General features: G+C 44.2%; 1 protein-coding gene across 2 annotated transcripts; it reads left to right on the top strand.

The window, feature by feature from the left end:
• The first annotated feature begins 361 nt into the window (after positions 1-361).
• Positions 362-20,383, top strand: HNRNPM (heterogeneous nuclear ribonucleoprotein M). 2 transcript variants are annotated; one of them, XM_010004499.1, is made up of 15 exons: positions 362-525; positions 6,683-6,735; positions 7,562-7,569; positions 7,659-7,752; positions 10,321-10,518; positions 11,282-11,435; positions 12,744-12,793; positions 13,082-13,142; positions 15,170-15,271; positions 15,865-15,909; positions 16,411-16,485; positions 17,288-17,386; positions 18,300-19,081; positions 19,358-19,409; positions 20,182-20,383. In XM_010004499.1, exons 2-15 carry the CDS (start codon positions 6,712-6,714, stop codon positions 20,343-20,345), a joined length of 1,908 nt encoding a protein of 635 aa, XP_010002801.1. In that variant the 5' UTR covers positions 362-525; positions 6,683-6,711; the 3' UTR covers positions 20,346-20,383. The 2 variants fall into 2 exon arrangements, with proteins under 2 accessions (XP_010002801.1, XP_010002802.1); XM_010004500.1 differs by lacking the exon at positions 15,170-15,271.

Genomic DNA, 20,383 nt, shown 5'->3' with positions numbered 1-20,383 from the left:
GTGAAGGGAGGAAACTTTGTTACTTTCAACCTAGTTTTTAGGATAGAACAACTGGAGGGGGCGTGGAGCAACCTGGGCTGGTGGGAGGTGTCCCTGCCCGTGCAGGGGGGTGGATCTAGATGATCTTGAAGGTCCCTTCCCACCCAAACTATTCCATGATTCTAAGTTGCCTGCTGTTAGGAAATGCTTGTTACTGACCCTACGTGCAGAACTTTGGTTTTGCAAATAATGTGAAGGGAGGAAACTTTGTTAGTTTCAACCTAATTTTTAGGATAGAACAACTTCCAAGAGGTGGTATGTCATTGATCAAATGCCAGAGTAGTTAATGTATGTGATTATTTTTCTTTGCTTGCAGTGAAGGTGAACGACCAAGCCAAAATGAAAAAAGAAAAGAGAAAAGTGTCAAAAGAGGAGGAAATCGCTTTGAGCCGTACGCTAACCCTGCTAAGAGATACCGAGCTTTTATTACAAATATTCCCTTTGATGTCAAGTGGCAGTCTCTGAAAGACCTGGTGAAAGAGAAAGGTAATGTACAACTCAGGTGGCCAAGTGATGTCTGTCATCTTACTCGTGGCTGACTTTTTTTTTTTGTGAACTTGTGAAGAGTTGAAGTTGTGTGTGGACGTAGCGAGATGAGTTTTGGACAAAGTCTGCCTGAAACCCTTTTTGGGAGTTGCACAACATCTGCTCCCTGGCAGCCTTTCAGGTGGATTGTTCCTTTGCAGGCATATTGGCATACAGCTAATAGTGCTTCATTGGAGATTGAAGAGTCTTTTTCTTAGGGGGGTGTGGAAAATGAGGCTTTAATCAGATTTTAGCCTCGACATTGAACAAAACTGCCTGAAGCATTTTGTCTTTGGGGTAGTAAAGGTAGTTATGTACTGCTGATCTGGTGTGTGTATATCTGGCTGTGTCCCCACACTTGGCAGTGATTTGTGCTTAGGTAAAGATCTCTGCTGCCATTTGATAGCAGTAACATGTTTTTAAAGGTGACCTGCAAAAGAGAACAATCAGGTTTGTGCTTTGTTTGGGCTTTGGATATCCTGTTCCTGGTGTTTCCCCTTCCTCACTCCTGTTTAACTGTCCCATGTCAATGGGATCTGCCTTGGTTGACCTTAGCATCTTCATCTATTGAAGAAGTTGAGCTGACTGCTTACACTCAGGTGGTGACAAGTCTAAATGTAGTGTTATTTCTATAAGCTGATGCCCAGCTCTACTTATTTTTAAGTCACCTTGGGAATGCAGCAGAGTGGCAAGAAAATACTTGGCTTCTCCATCATTAAAATGTCTCAAAATGAGTTCAGAGTAACAAATGCAACCCCTTCCTCTTGTGGGTCACTTCTAAAATACATAGCATCAGTCCTAAACGTCTTGCAAAATAGTGATCAGTGTTTCCTTGTGTTTGAACTAGGTGAGGGATGATAGTTTAATGTGTTCACGAGGTGTGGCCTAATGAATGAGAAAGCACATTTCCAAAGGGTTGGAAAATGTTTGTCTTTGGAGGCAAAATGGAGCTGAGTTTGCGTAACGAACTTCAGGACTGTGAGCCCTGGGAAACTTCCCTAATTAGAGGCTGTGAAACGTGGAGATTCAGCAATGGTTTGCTGTCATGTGAAGAATTCAAGACTGCTTTAACAGGCCCTAATTCTGAACGGTCCCTTGCCTTAAGCCATGCTCTCCCTTTGCTGCACAGAACCCTTGGGGAACAGGAGTATGTGTATGTGTAGATGTCTAATTTTAAGTACTATGTTGAATTCCGTTCCAAGTGTCTTGTGGTTTCTCTCCAGTTCACGTGGATGGAAAAGTCCGGTGTGAGATTGTTTCCTGCCTTGCTGTTCAGCTTCTCATTCCAGCAGATACTCCTAGGGGAACGTTGAAACCTCTTCATTCTGTCTGCAGGGCTTGTTATGCTGAACCTGGAGCAGCATTTTTCGTGGTTTTTGGGACTGCTGGTTCAAATATAACAGTTTAGATTTGCCGTGTAGTTGAGATTCGTTCTAATTAGTCACTTGACTTCTACCAAATTGGTGCTCTGGTGCTGTGCTTGAACTTGCTCAATCGGGACTTTTTGATACAAGGCATAGTAGTTCCAAGAACCAGGAATGTGAACGTGGACAAACCTAAAAGTTAGAATTCCTGGTTTGTAAGTGTAAGAATTACAGGCCAAAAGGTCAGGGTTTGGGGAGATCTGTATCCAAAGGGTAACCATAGGTGTTTCATGACTGCTCCGTGACTGGGCATTCGTGAAGACTGAAGCTGGTAGCAGCTCTGGCATGGCAGGTTGCTGGCCGTGGGAGGAGTTCCCCTCCATCAGCTGGTTGGTGTCAGTAAGTATGGTTTAGGAAACGTGAGCTGTGAGGTCTGCTCATATTTCTGCAACCTGGTTTTTCTCAGACGCGTACAAGTCTTCTAAAGGTGACATCTCTCAAGAGCAATGAGTTCAGTCATTTCAGTGTATGTGTTGGTGAAACTCAATTACAGGTATGCAGTATGACACACTTATTAATGAGATGCAAAAATGTTCTTGTTTGGAACTCCCTTGTATTGGCTGATAAACACAAGGTTCTCCTAAACTGACATTGGTCACTGGCAATTGGTGAGTGTCTTCAGGAGAAGAAGGAGGCAGCAGTTCTGCAGCATGGAAGTGCAGTCTAAAAGTAAGCATGATTGAATGTCTTAACCTGTCCCCCAGCAAATGGCTCTGTCTCAGGGAGAAAAGTGGTAACTATTCCTGGCAGCTGGCATTAGTGAGGTGGTCCCATATGGTAACAGCGAACTTGTGTTTGAATTGGAGATACTTACGGATTCCTTTAGGAAATACAGAATTTGAGATTTTAAGCCTTTTTCCTGACCAGTGTAGCAGCCACCTTTGTGCGGGCGGAGCTGGGGAGGGAACCAGCCATTCCTGCCTCTTCACACCACAGCCAGGGTGTGGACAGATGTGAGGGGCAGAAGCAACAAACCTTCCCCAGTTTGACCCTTCTGTGACAAAGAGCAGCTGCTAAACTTCATGTGCTGCCTTCTTGCTCCATCTTCAGAAATGTTTGGAACCTTTGTGGCCTCCTAAAGATGTAACTGATGTCCTCTTGCTGTGGTGCTCAATCCCAAATGTTCATTGAGATACTTTAGATACCACTAACTGTCACTCCAGTGCCTTGAAGAGAGCTGCTACTGGAGAGTCCCTGAGTTTCAGTGCCCAGAATCCTGTCACACTGTGCTTGCAGGCTGGTGTTCTTAGATTTTAAAGAGAACAAGAGGAATAAGCAGTGTGGAAGTGTTGTTCCCCATCTGCCTTGTTTCCCCATACTTTTCAGCTAGGGAATTGCTCTATTTTCCTTGGCCTTCACCATCTTTTCAAGGAGACATTGGCCTTCATCAGTGGATAAAAACTTCTTCACTTCATCTTTCCTGTCTGGGCTGTTAGAGAGCCAAAATGACCCAGGCTTTTTTTCTGGGTTCCCTCATGCAAAAGTGAGATTTCCTTTTTTCCTTGCTATAAAAGAATAGCTTGCAAACTCTTTTCTGTTTCTGCTTTGGGAAGAATGTTTTTCTTCTGTTTTAGCTAAAGCTTTGGGCATGTATAGATTGTGTTTCTTTCCTCTCCTCCATGTGGCTTGCTAGAAGTTGCCTGCCAAGAGCTTTAAACACTGTCCATGAAGGAGGAGCTGGGACTGAATTCCCTCATATTGAAAGGATTAGGCTTCTGATGGCAGGTTTCTCTTGAACCAGTCCCACTGCTTGTAGTTCTTCTCTTCAGAAGATGATGGGACATCCATATAGTCATGTTGATGTCTTGGGAGGCTTCCTTCTCTATTTAATATTTACTTTTGACCTTCTAGGCCATAAAAAGTTGTTATCATAAGGGATTTGCCCCTTTTTCAGTGTCTGTGCTTCTCCTTTTGTCAAGACTTGCCTCTGCACCATTCATGCCTTTCAGAGCTTCTTGGTCTGTCAGTAACTGTTAGAATCATATTGCCCAACTTGACAGTGTTCAAAGTTGACATCTGTGTCTGAGCTTGTTATCCTGGTTACTTCCCAGATCTGTCTCTGGGCCCAGGTGAATCTGAGCTGTCCCTCAAGTCACCATGTGGATACACTTACCTGGGATTCCTGGACAGTGTTTGTAGAGTATCTGAATGCTGACAGACCTAATCTGGCTTGGACATCTTAATTTTCCATGCAGATAAACTTACTTGGGAAGTGAAACTACAGTTTGAGGGGTAAAAACCCAATGGCTGTAACAATAAGTAACACTGGAAATCCCTTTGTCTGAATTTCTAGTTATTGCAGTGATTTCTGCTTTAATCTCTTGGTTTAGGAAGCATCAAGTTTCTGAACTTTATCAAGGGGGAAGTTTTAAAGAATAAATCAGCCTGCTCTTTAGTCTTAAAGATGCCAGGGGGAACATGTTCCTTAATTATACTTGCTTTGTCTTAGAGCTAAGATTTTCTGCAAGTTTTATCTCCCTTTGGAGGCTGGTCTGGTAATAAACTTGAGTTCCTGAAGTAAATGAATTGTCTCCATTTGTGGATATAGGATCTGTTTCTTGATACCAGCCAACTGTTCTCTAGCAGGAAGATGATCTGCCTGGCTCCCTGGGCATTTCTTTTGCCCCCTGAAGGAGGTTTAGCCTGTGGCTACAATGCTGCCCTTGCCTGCGGTTCTGCTTTATCCCCAGTGCCTGATCTTCTGATATATTGTGGTTTGGGATCTAGGAAAAAAAAAAAGCCAAATAAAATGTAACTCAGTTTAGGTCCTTAAAGTTTTCCTTTTCCAGCCTGGAATGATAATCAACTGGAAAGTTACAATGAATCGTTTTACATGGTTTTCCAGTGAAAAATTGCATTTTTGTTGCAGTTCTTTTGTCCTGTGGGCTTGGTGTCTGAGATATTAAGCTGTCCCACAATTTGTCTCATTCCTTTCTTCCCTGATTTTTTAACTTTGGCTCTTCAGGAAGGTCAGATGCCATTTGAAGGAAAAAACCTACTTCTAGATACATATTTAGTTTTAGTTATAGGTGTCTATAAAGCTTGGTTCAGAGGTCAGATTTGTCAAAAGAGTGTTAAATCATATTTAATAAATTAGGTTCAAGCTTGGCAAACTTCTTTGGAAGTGTTTGTGGTTGGGAGAGGAGAGTCCTTCATCCAGGGCTCAGTAGTGTTAGTAGGAGCAAAGTCACAGCCTTGTAACCTGTGACTCTGTGAAACCAAGTAGTTTTGTCCTGTAGGTAATCTAGGAGTTTGGTGTCTTCCTACAGAAATTGTTGAATCCCATTTTCATTTTTGATCCAAGTTTGGTTGGACTCTGGCTGCTGCTGTTGAGCTGGTTGGTTTCAGAAGGGCTTGGACTCAGTGCATGGCCACCATGTACCACCAATGATTAGCCCAGGAGAGCTGCTTACAGTGCAGTCCCTCTCACTACACAGACTGTGGAAACAACTACATGATCTCCTGCTGTTCAGCTGATAGGATGGAATTAATTTTAGTAGGCTATATTTCAAGAAGTATTGTTTGGACACAAAGCTCTGGCTTGGAACACTCGATCTGCCCTGTCCCTTTCAAAGGGACTTGCTTGTTAGACTCTACCAGTCTCAAACACAATCCTCAGAAACACATGAATGGATCAGAGGTTCTCTTCTGCCCAGCTGACTGTTCTTTGGCTGGAATGCTCATATTGCTAAATTAAAAATGTAGGGAGTTCATTGAACATTCCTTCTCTTTGAGCTTTGAGAGGGACCTTTCAGGATGTTGGTTTCCCATAATGCCACTAGGTGTCCTGTCAACCACTGGTCCTGTGGGAGGTCAGGATGAACACCTCATCCTCTCCTGTTCCTTGCTAGGAGCTGGACTCTAAATCATGAAAGTCCAGTTTCTTGCTCCAAGGATACCATAAGTATTCAGAGTGGGTTGTGGTCTCCCACAAAGACTGCATTCCTTAGGACTTCTAAAACCAAAAAGAAAATGTTAAAAACCCCCTGTTTTCTTCCATGATTCTTCTGTGTCCAGTCACTTCAAAGGCAGCAGCCATAGTAGTTGGATTCTGGAGGTACACAATGGTCTTATGGTCATCCAAAGGCAATCCTAATCTTGTGAGGAAAGGTGCAGATGTGGTTTCCCAGAGCCTTTTGCCAGTTGCTGGAGACAGTTTTGCCTTGAGAGCAGAGATGGCAGACTGTTTAATACCACTAATTGAAGCTAAAAGAAAGGATTTTATTGTGGCTTTACAAAAGGCCAAACAACTACTGAAATAAATTGTGATCTCTTGGTTCAGTCTGACTCCCTTTATGGAAGCTTGTCTTTAAATCCAGAGAAAAGCAAGTAACTCTTCAAGTTCTGGTCTCTGGAGACAAGATTGCCTGTAAAGCGAAGGAAACTTACTCTTGCAGACTTCCCCATGGATTTGGATTGCCTCAAGTAATGAGTGGGTCCTAAAAATCAAGGAAACCAATATTGTGGAAACAGCTGGCTACTGAAGTGGAGGAAAATCAAGAACATGTTGACCTGTTTTAAAGCTTTACTGCATACCTGTAATTGTCCAGTTTTGTGGTCTAGAGAACATGGAGTGTTTCTGGGCTTTCTTATAAGGCAGAGGCTCCATACACGGTTGTTGATTGTTCTAAATTCCCATTGTTTTCTTGGCTTTTCTCCCTTGGTATATGTGTCGTCTGGAATCTGATTTGTAGTTGGTGAGGTAACATACGTGGAGCTCTTAATGGACGCTGAAGGAAAGTCAAGGGTAAGTGTTTGAGAGATTTCTTCTGTGGATTTTCTACATGACAAATGTAACTGTATGGTGGCGTGGAACGAAACGAAGTCAGGAAGGTAGAGAGTGTGTATGTTTAGTGGCTATAACAGGTTCTTTTGGGGAGGGGAGGAGGTGGGATGGGGTCTTGTAGGCAGGGTTAGGGTGGTCTTCCACTGTGTTCAGTTGGTGTTGGCTGTTTGGATGACCCCAGGACCCCAGCAGTATGTAGAGTGGTACGGAATATTAAAGCAATACTTGTGTTTTGGAAAACGTCACTGTAGTGGTTTGCTGAATTTGTAAGGCCAGTGTGTAAAAGCAGGTTCTGTAAACTATGATTCCTGGGACAGTAAACAGAATTCAAGTCCTCAATGTAAACGTATATTGCCTTCAGAGGTACTTAAGTCCTTTAGTCCAGCCACGGGATCTTACAAGGAGAAAAGAGCAGGGCACACTTTACTGAAGGATATGGATTGAGGGTGAGAGAACATGGCCAGGGCTTTGCTGTATGACAGGGAAGAGCAGGTCACATGAAGCGTGTGGTATTTTTCTTGGAGAATCCGGACTTAGTTCTGTTTGTTCCAACTTGAGAAGCTACAGTTTAATCCTGTTAACCCCTAAGAGATTATATATAATGGAGCTCAAGTATTGAAGGCTTTATTGGGTAAGATTGCGTTGATTTTTCACTCTTAGGGCTAACTAATGTGATTTGACTTGATAAAAAGAAGTGGTTTTGTGTGTTTTGTGCTTTTACTTACTTGATTTCTTCTTTCTTCCCTCCTCTCCTCCCTGTTACTCGCCTGTGAAATCATCTCGTCAGGGATGCGCGTAAGTTCACTTCTGAATTTCTAGCAAGAAATGAGGAAACTCTCATTAAAAAAATCAGCAATGTTCTTAGCTGTCTTGTATCCCCACAGTGTTGTTGAATTCAAGATGGAAGAAAGCATGAAAAAGGCTGCAGAGGTTTTGAACAAGCATAGTCTTGGTGGAAGACCATTGAAAGTGAAAGAAGTAAGACGTGCATCTGTTCTTTCAGTATGTTGAATTTGAAGGTGAAGGGGTAGCTCTTAGTCAAGACTTATGGCTGGTTTATTTGCAGATAAGAGTAACTGACAAAGGGCAGGATGTGCCAAATAGGATTTAAAAAAAAAAGACAACTTTTTGAACCAACAGTATGTGCTGCTGAACTTGAGTTTGAACATGATTATCAAGACTAAACTTGATTTAAAGAATAGATGCTGATGGGAGCAATGCAGGACTTAAACAAAGCAAGACTTTGGCTTTAACTGGAGGTCTGTTATTTGAAGAAACTTGCATCAGAACTCTTTGTTTTTGACTGCCTACATTTTTAATTCTGGATCTTAAAGAATGTGTTCTACAAACAACTCTGTAGAATAAGCTGCTTTCTGTAATACCTCAAAAGACTTAATTCCAGTTTAATGGCTTTGCTATTGTCAACCAGTCAACATGCTCAACTGTACCATGAGTTAATTCTTAACCACTGACAAGTTAAAAGTTTTATTCCAACAGTTTGGAACCTGTAGCTGCATTGAAGGTTCAGTTAAACAAAAATGAAAAGGGACTTAATTCAGTGTTAGCATTGACTTTTGGCCTTAGGGTGTGTGAGCTGTGCTCTTGGCTAAGCAGGCTTCGTGTTCTGTGGTGCCCTGCCCACTTCATGGTGGGTGATGAGAGATGTCTGCATGAGTGTAGAATGTATGCAGAAGGTCTGCCATCAGCACCGTGCTCCTTGCTGTGGTCCTGGGAGGAAGGATGGGGGCAGAAGTGGAAGCATTTGTCAGATCACGCAGGTTTTGTGAGTAAGGAATTCTGGAGCAGCCTGCTTCTGGGCACAAGCTGTCTTCTGCCACCGCTGACCTCTTGCTGCCCTGTGAAGGAGGGAAGAGGTGACATGGAAGGTTGGAACAACATAGTTGCACCTGGAAGTCATCAGGCAGTGACTGATCTGGTAGGAAATGTCCCTGCCCACGGAGGGGGTTGGATCTAGATGATCTTAAGGATCTCTTCCAACCCAGACCATTCTGTCATTCTCTAAGGGGACTTTGGAAGAAAAAGCTGCTTAAGGTGGCTGTGTCTGGCTCAGTGTCCTGTTAATGATACACCACTAGTGCTGAATGTCAGGTTGCCCTTTGGTGTCAGGCTTTGAGAAGAGGTGCTTGTAATTTGCCCAGCTCTTCATGAAACTGAGACTCTGGCCCAGGTTGCCCAGGGAAGCTGTGGCTGCCCCATCCCTGGCAGTGTTGAAGGGCAGGTTGGATGGGGCTTGGAGCAACCTGGGCTGGTGGGAGGTGTCCCTGCCCATGCAGGGGGTTGGATCTAGGTGATTTTTAAAGTCCTTTCCAACCCAAACCGTTCCATGATTCTGTGAAGAAGCTTTTTTAGCAGTCTTAGGGACTTCAGCAACACTCACCCCAGCCAAGTGCTGCAGTCTGTATGGAATTAATTACTGTGGGTGGCCATTAGCATCAGGTTTCCCAGCTCTCAGGCTACACCTCTCCTGTTGGCTGCCTCACTGCTGAGTGAGGCCTTCCAGGGACATAATAAAAATTGATAGCAGAATAGAGAAAGCTCTTTGCCTGATGAGAAGATCTGAATTTGTTTGACAACCACTCTTGGCTTTCTACTGGAGCTAATCTGGTTTTAAGTAATACCTTATTTTGCCAGTGGAATGGGAAATTTACATTGAAAAGTGACTTATATTCACTTTAATGTGTTCTCCACCTCAGACTGCTGTCATTTTCTGTAGCTGAAATAATAATATGAAAGCTATCCTGTCTCCTGTCCTCAAAACATGCTATTGTTTAGTCTTAAAATTCAGACCAAGTTTCAAATTAAATCAAATAGCTTTTTATTTTAAAGCATCTGTATTTCTGACTCATTAATTCCATTGGACACTTTGCTTTCTTCAGCAGTCTTGCAGTGCTGGTGCATTTTGCTCAATAATAGTGTGATGCTTCCAACCGAAATAATTCAGCTCACCTTGTGAAGGTGCTTAGTTCACTTTCAGTAGAAAGTGACAATTATTAATCTCATATCCTTCCTTGAATTCTTCATCCAATTATTCATGTTCTCCAGCATGTCCTGAAATTGTGAATTATGTAGTAATAGGGGGGTGCATTGAAAGATTTTTTGGTGTTAGAAAAGCCAGAGTGGTGGGGGGGAAAGAGCCCAAATCAATCTTGGAGTTTTACCCGCTGTGTCTTGTAAATGAGTTTGTTGCATTGTTTTGAAGATGCCAAGAGTTGGCATTTGTCTTCCAAAACCTCCCCAGTGCCATGCTGGGTTTGTCAATCTTCAGAACAGGTGAAATTTGGAGGTTTGGTGGTGTTGAATAATAAACACTTGGAGAGTCAGGGGAGATGCATGAGTAGGAATGGTGGCTGAAGGGTGGTGGCATATTGGTTAAAAGAGATTAAATTACTGGGTGGTGATGGGATGGAGATCTCTAGGGAGCAGCTAGCCCTGTATGAAGGGAAATCCCTACTTCTCCTGACTGCCATGCCCCTAAATCCCAGTGGGATGCAGAGGGAAGGCAGGATGTGGTGTCTGTTGTTGCAGGATCCTGATGGGGAACACGCCAGGAGAGCAATGCAGAAGGTCATGGCATCAGTTGGTGGGATGGGGATTGGTCCTGGCCCAGGTGGTCCTGGCATGATCAACATCCCACCCAGTATCCTCAACAATCCCAACATCCCCAACGAGATCATCCATGCCTTACAGGCAGGGAGACTGGGAAGCACTGTCTTTGTGGCAAATGTAAGTGCTGTGGAATCTGTGACCAGAATATCTGAAAAGAAAAAGACTTGTTTTGGAACCAGTTTTATTTTTATGATGTACGTGCTCATTGTTTTACCCAGGATAATCCTGGGTTGCTTTTTAAGAGGTGGAATGAATGACATGATTTTGGATAAAAAGTCAAATCAGCAAAAGGGACATGGGAAATGTCAATAAAAACTGATAGAGGAGGTCATGGTTCTGCATTGCAAAGGAAAGGTCAGCATTGGGCTGCTGCCTAGTAGACAGCAGTTGTATTTGGAAATGATGAAATGCATTTTTTCTTGTTCAAGATGCAAGAACAGCAAAGATATTAATATACTCAGCTCTCCTTTTAGTTGGGTTTGAAGAAAAGTCTTTCAAGTCATGTTGAAATGAGTTGTTTTGGACTAGATGATCTCTAGACTTCCAACTCTGACAATTGTCTTAACTGAATTAAATCTAATGAATTAGAAGAAACCCTTGGACTTTGAGCTCTGTTCCAGTAAAATTTTGTGAGAAGTCTTGTTTCTTTACACTAGTGAAGCTGTAAATTGAGGTGGATCCTGGATGTTACAATGTCTGTTAACTTGTGTTTTTAACAAACCCTAGAACATTGCAATAATTCTTTGTGCTAGTTCAAGTTTCTCCTCTCTCTGTAAAGACATTCTTAAGCTTGCTGATACTGGGAAAGGAAATGTAAGAACACTGAAGCTGTTTTTGATGGAAATCCTTTCTCATACTTCCAATATCACTTGCTTTCCAGCTGGATTACAAGGTTGGTTGGAAGAAACTGAAAGAAGTCTTCAGCATGGCTGGTGTTGTGGTTCGGGCAGACATTCTGGAAGATAAAGATGGCAAAAGTCGTGGGATTGGCACTGTCACTTTTGAGCAAGCCATAGAGGCTGTTCAGGCTATATGTATCCTTGGAAAGCAGTGATGGTAAATAGGGGAACAAAGCAGGATGAAAAGAGAAATGGTAGAGTTCCAAGGGAGGATGTTGTCATGTCACAGTAAGTCAGGTTGGATGGAAAATGTGGGGAAGACTGAAAAAAGGGGAGGGGGAAACCCAGCTGGAAGGAATTGTTGCTGTTTGCTCAGGATTATTAACAAAGTGGATTAATTCCCATGTGGATATATGGATTTCTAGCCCAAATAGTAAATTTCTGTCTATGTTGTAGCTAGTTTTAAAGTGCAATTTCTGAGAAAATCAGAAATTCCTGTGATGGAGGGAAAGGGGGGAAGCAGGAGATCCCTGTGCAGTGTCAGGGGGTTTGACTTGGTGTGTTCCTCTATGCTTACACTGTGCAAGGGGTGGTTGGCTACACTGCAAGCTACACAACCAAACAACAACAAAGCACAGACACTGCTGCCTGTGTCATCTCTCAACCTGTGACTGTGGGATGGAAAGGAGGGAAATACTTCCTTCTTTTCCCGCAAAGAAAAAGTTTCTCTCTCTCTTTGAATGTGAATTCCATTCTGCACGTGCATATACAAGCAAGGCTTGTACAAATTGCTCACTGTTCACTGGGGGTAATGGTTTTAAACTGGAAGAGGGAGATTGAGGTGAGAATTGTGGAGTGTGAGGGTGGTGAGAGCCTGGCCCAGGTTGCCCAGGGAAACTGTGGCTGCCCCATCCCTGGCAGTGTTGAAGGGCAGGTTGGATGGGGCTTGGAGCAACCTGGGCTGATGGGAGGTGTCCCTGCCCATGCAGAGGGGTTGGAACTAGGTGATCTTTAACATCCCTTCCAACCCAAACCAGTCTGTGAGTCGTACTTCAAAATCTGGCTATTTCTTGATTTGCTAATACTGAGAGATTTTGCACATTTTCTGTGTTAAGTGGCTGAAGTTACTGATGAAACATTTAAACTCAGCTGGTTTGGAGTTGCATTTTGAGCCCTGAACTGTATCTGAACCAGAAGAGTATCTTTAACTTGTGTTTTAATTTTCAAAAGGCATTCTTTGAATATTCAGTTACTTGGATTTCAAAGTCTTTTTGTTTTGGAGAAGGCAGAAGGATTGTTGATAATCTGTGAACAGATTATCAATCTGTTGACAATCTAGAACAGACTATCAGTCTGTGAACAGATTAACGACAACTTAAGCAGCAACCTGGAGAGCTGTGGTTTTCTGACTGGGGTTTCTGTCCTGGGCACTAGTTTAGCACTCAGAGCTTTCAGATTTTGGTGGTTCTAGTGTGTGAACAATGATCCTTAATGAAACAACAGCCATGTTTAATGGACAGCTGCTCTTTGACAGACCCATGCATGTAAAAATGGTGAGTAGGTTCAAATTCTAACAGCTTTTGGAACTTGATTTTGCATGATTTTGGGTTTCAGCTCTGGGAGGGACTGTGGGACTTGCCTGATTCCTAGTGATGTCTACTCCTGCTGCCAGGAGAGGTTAATTAATTCTGATTATTTTGCTAAAAGACAACCCTAAATACACTCAAGGTAGCTTTAACTTGATGTTTGTTTTAATTAAAAACCCAGCTCATCAAACCAACCAAACAAGAAATCACTACTTAGTTTTCTTGCCAACTTTTGATGTTTTGCATTGTTTTTAGGATGAAAGAGCCTTTCCCAAAGGAGACTTCTTTCCTCCAGAGAGACCCCAACAACTCCCTCGTAAGTATCTCCTCCATGATTGAACATATTATGGTTTTTATTTTGCCATTCAGCAACTGGGGGCCTGATCCCAGCCCCAGTAAGACTGGTAAGCTGGGACCCAAATCATCTGAATAATAACAAAGGGGGAAATAGTAAAGAAGAGCTGCTCAGACTCTCTCTTTTTATGGATACTTCTTTCAGCTCATAGCTAGAAGCTTGTCTTAAAACAATATCCCATTCACATTTCAAGGCTTCCAGATCTCGCAATTGCAATTCAAAGACCCTGATGCCTTTTAAAACTACTGTTAATGGTGGGTTTTAATGGAAACTTAATTAGTCAATAGTGTACCCCTTGTACATGATGGTTTTCTGGGCATCTAGTGTTTTCCCTTCAATGGAATGGGATGGATTGAGAACCTGAGAATCTTCCAGGATTTCAGGTTTCTAAAGGGGATCCAATCAGTATATATAAATACCTGAAGGGAAGATATAAGGGGGAGGGACCCAGGCTCTTCTCAGTGCCCAGTAACAGGGCAAGAGGCACTAAGTGTCAGCTGAAACACAGGAGACTCCCTGTGAAAATAAGGAGACATTCCTGTGGGGGTGACTGAGACCTGGAACAGATTTTCCCAAAGAGCCTGTGGAGTTTCCATTCTTGGAGATCCTCAAAAGCTGTGTGGATGTGGTCCTGGGTGACCAGCTTGAGGTGACCCTGTGGAGTCTCCATCCTTGGAGATAACTCCAAAGATGTGTGTGTGGTCCTGGGTGACCCTGCTTGACCCAGAGGTCTGGAGCTCCAGAGGTCCCTTCCAACCTCACCCATGTCGTGATAAGATACCAAAAATACTGAAGGGAGAAGTCTGGGCTGGAAGGGAAGACCTAGAGATGGGAGAGCACAGGTTTGATTTGTTTGAAAACAGCTAAAATGTGAAGTCTGGCTGTTCCCTTTAGCCTGCTAACTCAGCCAGTTGCTGTTCCCTTAGGCATGGGAACCAAACCTGTTGTGAGCTCCTGACTTGCCCAATTTTAGTGATCACGAATCAATCCATCCCTTAATTAGTTCCCTTTCCCATGTATCTATCAAAGCCTCATTCAGCAGCAGAATCACTCCAGGGTGTTCCTGCTGCCCTGACTTGATGCAGTGATGTTCCTCTTCTTCCAGTCATTGGGTTGCAGTTTCATCCTCTTTGTATCAAACCAACAAGTACCAGTGGAAGCCTTTTTCTTGGCCTTGATTGGGGCAGGGAAGGGGTCACCTTGTGTTGTTTTAAAACAAGATTCAACACTTCCTATGTTTATGATGCTGAGCTGGAAATGAGGGAGTCCTCACAGGCAAAAAAATGCCATTAACCTGCTGTTTGATGCAAGCCAACAACTTTTTTTTTCTTCCTGGTTTGACCATCAAGAAAACATGAGGGCTTTTTTTTGTTGTTGTTCTTCTTGCTTTGGACTGGGGGTTCCTTAATTCATTTGGATACAGGAAGATGCAAAATTCTGCCTGGGAATATGATTTGATTTGATTTTGCTCAGAGAAGAGGCTGGCTGTGTGCTCTGAATTCCATAGGTGGCTATCATAATGCTAGGTTGAATTTAAGAGTGAAATTCTTGCCTACAAGGGAAGAACCTTGGCAAAGGTGGAAATCAAGCCCTTTGTCAATCAAAGGTAACATTGTGCAAAGGTCAGAAGATCTTTCTACTAAATTGCCCACTCTCTTCTCCTTAGATTTGAGGAGTTGCACCAAATAAGCAGTGTTCTAGCCAGTTATTTTTCAGGAGTCAGCTTAAAATCAACCAAACAAGTTTTCTCAAGTAGTTAAGATGGAAAATGAATTTAAAAAAAAAACAACAATAAAAAAATGAGATGGTTTTTAAGTTTACTTCAAAAACACATCTGGATTTATTAAACACATGCTTTAAGTACACACCCCAAAGTGGGAACACAGCAAGCTTTTTGGAGAATGGAATTCAATTACTTAAGAATAAAACTTGCTGTTTTGTCAAACTATGGAAAGAAGGCTTTTTTGATATCTGAATATTTTCTTCAGATGGTCTTGGTGGTATTGGCATGGGATTAGGACCTGGAGGTCAACCTATTGATGCAAATCATTTAAACAAAGGCATGGGAATGGGCAACATGGGACCTGGAGGTAAGAAGATTACTCCTATGCTTTTGTTTCATGAGAGCTTTAAGCTGTGTAGAAGGTAGATAGTTTTGTTTTGCCTACACACAAAAAAAAGAGTTGAAGTGTTTTAGGAGTGTTAAAGCCACATGTTGAGCCTGAGTGATGAGCTTGATGATGGAAACTTGAATTTAACCAACTGCTCCATATTTTTTTTTCCACTGTAGTCAAGGCACAGCTCTCATTTTCTGACTCTTGAGCATGAGCAGCAGACACTGCAAATATACATGAAACTTTTCAAACCATCTGTCACTTAACACTTCCTAGTGGGCTTGCAAATCTTTTGTTGAGGAGATGTTGAAACAGCACAAGTTTTAAAGAGCCACCTAAAAAGTAGCACACATTCAGCTTTCAATTTATCAATGCCTATGGGTTTTTTTTCCCCTTTGCTGCTTGACTTTTCTGAGAAGGGATGTTGCAATCTACTCAGTTACCAGATGTAAGCTCTCCAGTCCAACCAGTGGACATGGTTGTCTGGTCTTTTATTTCTACAGCCAGTCAAATGGCTGAATCACTCTAGGATTACATCTGTGACATAAAGCTTTCTCTTTTATTTTGAGGAATGGGAATGGAAGGCATGGGCTTTGGAATGAATAAAATGGGAGGTAAGCTGTGGTTTTTTTGGCATGTCTATAGCTTTGGGCTTCTGGAAGGTCATGCAAACCTAACCATGTATGTCCTGCAGGCTTCTGTGTTCTTTGAAATCATCACCCAGTTACTAATAACTTGTTCCTTTTTGAATGTTAGTTAAACTGGTGTAGGTGGATGGGGGAGGGTTAAGATCTCAACCAAAACATGACCAGTTTTCTTGATCTTAGTTGACATACCTGTGGCCAAATCCTGATCACATGTTAGTTTGTGAATCTCTGATACACAGAATTGTTTTGGGGCCTGTGGAATAAATCACAGTCATGAAATGGTTTGGGTTGGAAGGGACCTCAAAGATCATCTAGATCCAACCCCCCTGCATGGGCAGGGACACATCCTACTAGACCAGGTTGCTCCAAGCCCCATCTGTTCTGTGAAAGCAGCTTGTGTGAGTGAAGTGTGGCATGAGGTTGAAATGCACAGATTAAAAAAAGTCCTGTCAAATATTTTTCTGGTAGGAATGGAAGGTCCTTTTGGTGCCATGGAGAACATTGGTCGCTTCCCAGCTGGAATGAACATGGGCAGAATGAGTGGTAAGCATTTGGTTTGTTGTATATCCAGCTCCTGAGTGATGTTCTCTGGAAGTGGAACCCTGGACAGAGACTCCCTGGACTGAGCATTTTCTTTTCTGAGCTTTTACTGGAAAAATTTAAGGCTTCCACTTGGCATAGTGTCCTAGAATGGTGAAGGTTGGAAGGGACCTCAAAGGTCATCAGCTTCCAGCCTCCCTGCTATGAGCAGGGACACCTCCCAGCAGCCCAGGTTGCTCCAAGCCCCATCCAACCTGCCCTTCAACACTGCCGGGGAGGGGGCAGCCACAGCTTCCCTGGGCAACCTGTTCCAGTGTCTCACCACCTTCGTGCCTGATGTCTCACCTAAATCTCCCCTTTTTCAGTTTAAAACCATTCCCCCTTGTCCTATCACTAACCTCTCTGGTGAAAAGCTTCTCCCCATCTTTCCTGTCAGTCCCCTTTAGTTATTAGAAGGTGCTACAAGGTCTCTCCAAAGCTTTCTCCAAGTGTCCACAAGTCACTCATGGCCTCTGAGCTGCAGCTGGTTCCTTGAGGCTGCCTCAAAGGACTAGTTTAGAAAGAGATAAATTGTGCTCTGTGCATTCACCAGCAAAACTTCTCTAGAACAAAGTAGCTTTGTCCATAATGAGATCAGTCCTGCTTTGAGGGTCTTCTTCTCAAAGAAGACAGGCTAAAGTGATCAGAAGAACATAATTAAAACCTTGCCTTGCTGTTAAGCTTTAAAAATTAGATCTGTATTAAACTTTTACCTCAGGAGTCATTTAGACACCCTGAAGAATATATCAAACCTTAACCTTTTCAGAGATGGATCGTGCCATGGGGGCAGGATTTGAAAGAGAATTTGGAAGAAATGAAATGGGAATGTCTCGTAGTTTTGGAGAGACCTTGGAGAGAGGAATAGGTGAGTACACCCAGAGAAGGGCTTTCACTACCTGCTTTTCATACCTGAGCTGCACATTAAAAATGGGCTGTGTTTTGTTGGAACAAAACAGACTGTCTTTGGTAGTTACTTGCTGCAAGAGTTTGAAGTTCTCTCTGTAGCAGCTTGGAGATGGCAAAAGGTACTAACTGTGCTTTGTGGACAAGCTTCAGAACTTGCATGTTTTTCATGTTTTCTGTCTCTGCACACTTGGATTCAGCCACGTCCTGGAAGGGCTCTGGTGTTGCTGTGCTCTGTTAATTTGATGGAACTTAGAAATATAACATCACAGCATGGTGAAGGTTGGAAGAGACCGTAAAGATCATCAGCTTCCAACCCCCTGCATGGGCAGGGACACCTCCCACCAGCCCAGGCTGCTCCAAGCCCCATCCAACCTGCCCTTCAACACTGCCAGGGATGGGGCAGCCACAGCTTCCCTGGGCAACCTGGGCCAGGCTCTCACCACCCTCACACTCCACAATTCCCTCCTCATGTCTCACGTCAATCTCCCTCTGCCACTTTTCATCCATCCCCCCTTGTCCTCTCCCTCCCTGCCCTTGTCCCAAGTCCCTCCCCAGCTTTCCTGGAGCCCCTTCAGGCCCTGGAAGCTGCTCTAAGGTCTCCCTGGAGCCTTCTCTTCTCCAGGCTGAACACCCCAACTCTGTCTCCAGAGCAGAGCTGCTCCAGCCCTTGGGTCATCTCCATGGCCTCCTCTGGACTCTAACCAGGAGTTTCCTTCTTACCTTGGGTGCTCCAGAACTGGACACAGAACCTGCAGCAGGAGAGCACAGAGTCACCTTCCTGAATGAAGCTGCTGCTTGAAGCCTTTCACTTGTGTAAACCTGTTTTTTTATATCCCTGCGTGGTCACTGATCATCTTTGTGTTGTGTTCCAGGTGGTGGAAATGCCAGCATTCCTGGGATTGAGAGGATGGCACCTGGCATTGATCGTATGGGCTCGGGAATAGAAAGAATTCCTTCTGGGATGGGACATGGGATGGAGAGAGTAGGGTCAGAAATAGACAGGATGGGGCTTGTTTTGGATCGAATGGGCTCCAACGTGGAGAGAATGGGTTCAGGAATTGACCGGATGGCCCCTCTGGGCATAGATCACATTGCTCCCAACATTGAGAGGATGGGTCCAGCTCTGGAGAGGATGGGATCTGGCATAGAAAGGATGGGATCTGGCATAGGATTTGGGATCGAGAGGATGGGCGCTGCCATCGACCGCGTTGGCACCACCATGGACAGAATGGGCTCAGGGGTGGAACGGATGGGAGCTGGCATGGAACGGATGGGGCTAGGCATGGAGAGGATGGTCCCTGCTGGAATGGGAACTGGAATGGGGCAGGTGATAGAGAGGATGCCTGCTGGTCTGGATCGCATAGGAGCCACTCCCATGGAGAGAATAGGAATAGAGCGGATGGGAGCTGCTGGCATGGAGAGGATGGGCTTGGAGCGCATCGGAGCCACTAACATGGAGAGGATGGGTCCTCCCATGGGCCAGGGCATGGGAGCAGGCATAGAGCGAATGGGACTTGCAATGGGAAGCAATTTTGAAAGACCCATGGACATGGAACGTGGCAACTTTGCAGGCAATTTTGCAGGCTCCCTCGGAGGTGCTGGAGGACCTGCAGCTGGGGTGGCCCGGAAAGCCTGCCAGATATTTGTGAGAAATGTGAGTAGTTTTTCTTCAGACCTTCTTCACAGCCCTTTTGAGTCATTGGGACCAACACACTGAGCTCATGTGTGCTCAGCTGGCTCCAGTCAGAATATCTCATGCTGGATGTGGGGCTGGGTGGGATTCTGGGAGTTTGAGCCATTTCCTGAACAGGAACCTCTTGGCATCTCTCAGTGGTGATGCTGAGCAGTTCTTGTCCCATGTTTTGAAGAGCTGACAGTGCTTCCAAGCTGTTCAGATCCTCTGTAATGGTCTGTTTCTCTCTTTTCACAGCTGCCTTTTGATTTTACATGGAAAATGCTGAAAGATAAATTTAATGAATGTGGTAAGTTACTTCATCACTGCTTAATTACTCTTGAAAACTGAATAGGAATGGAACTCCTGGCTCCATGTCCCTGACACTGATTGGCTGATTCACTGGGAGGTTGTGTGGCCACCCAGCAGGGTTTGGACAAGGTGGGGAGCTGGGCAAAGAGGAACCTAAGGAGGTTCAACAAGTGTAGAGTCCTGCAGCTGGGGAGGAATAACATCAGGTACCAGTACAGGGTAGTAGCTGACCCTCTGGAAAGCAGCTCAGGACCTTGGAGTCCTGGTGGACAACAAGTGATCCATGGGACATCGATGTGCCCTTGTGGCCAAGTGTGTCCAGCAGGTCAGGGAGGTTCTCCTGCCCCTCTTCTCTGCCCTGGGAAGACTACATATGAAGTGTTGTGTCCAGTTCTGGGCTCCCCAGTTCAGGAGGGTGAGGGATAAACTAGAGGGAGTCCAATGGAGGCTGCAGGGATGATGAAGGAACATCTGTCTGATGAGGAGAGTCTGGAGAAGACTCAGAGGGCTCAAGTATAAATACCTGAAAGGTGGGTGTCAAGGAGGAGGGGCCAGTCTATTTTTAGTGGTTCCCTGTGATGGGACAAGGGGCAGTGGATGCAAAGTAGGACCCAGGAAGTTCCACCTGAGCACAAGGAACAACTTCTTCCCAGTGAGATCTTCACCTCAACCCACCCCCCGAGCAGAAACGTCGCGCCATCCCAAACCCAATCCCACTTTTGGGTGACTGAAGTTGAAGTTAACCCAGCTCCTTTCTGTTCCTTTGACAGGCCACGTGCTCTATGCAGATATCAAGATGGAGAATGGGAAGTCCAAAGGTTGTGGGGTGGTCAGGTTTGAATCCCCAGAGGTGGCTGAACGTGCCTGTCGCATGATGAACGGGATCCAGCTCCGGGGCAGGGAGATCGACGTCCGAATCGATAGGAATGCTTAAGTAGTTGCCTTTTTAAACACTTTGAAGACCTGATTTTT

The sequence above is a fragment of the Chaetura pelagica genome, unplaced genomic scaffold (genome assembly GCF_000747805.2).
Source record: "Chaetura pelagica isolate M959 unplaced genomic scaffold, ChaPel_1.0 scaffold439, whole genome shotgun sequence".
Taxonomy (NCBI): Eukaryota; Metazoa; Chordata; class Aves; order Apodiformes; family Apodidae; genus Chaetura; species Chaetura pelagica.
Note: the sequence above shows the minus strand (reverse complement) of the source record. Positions and strands in the feature narration are given on the sequence as shown.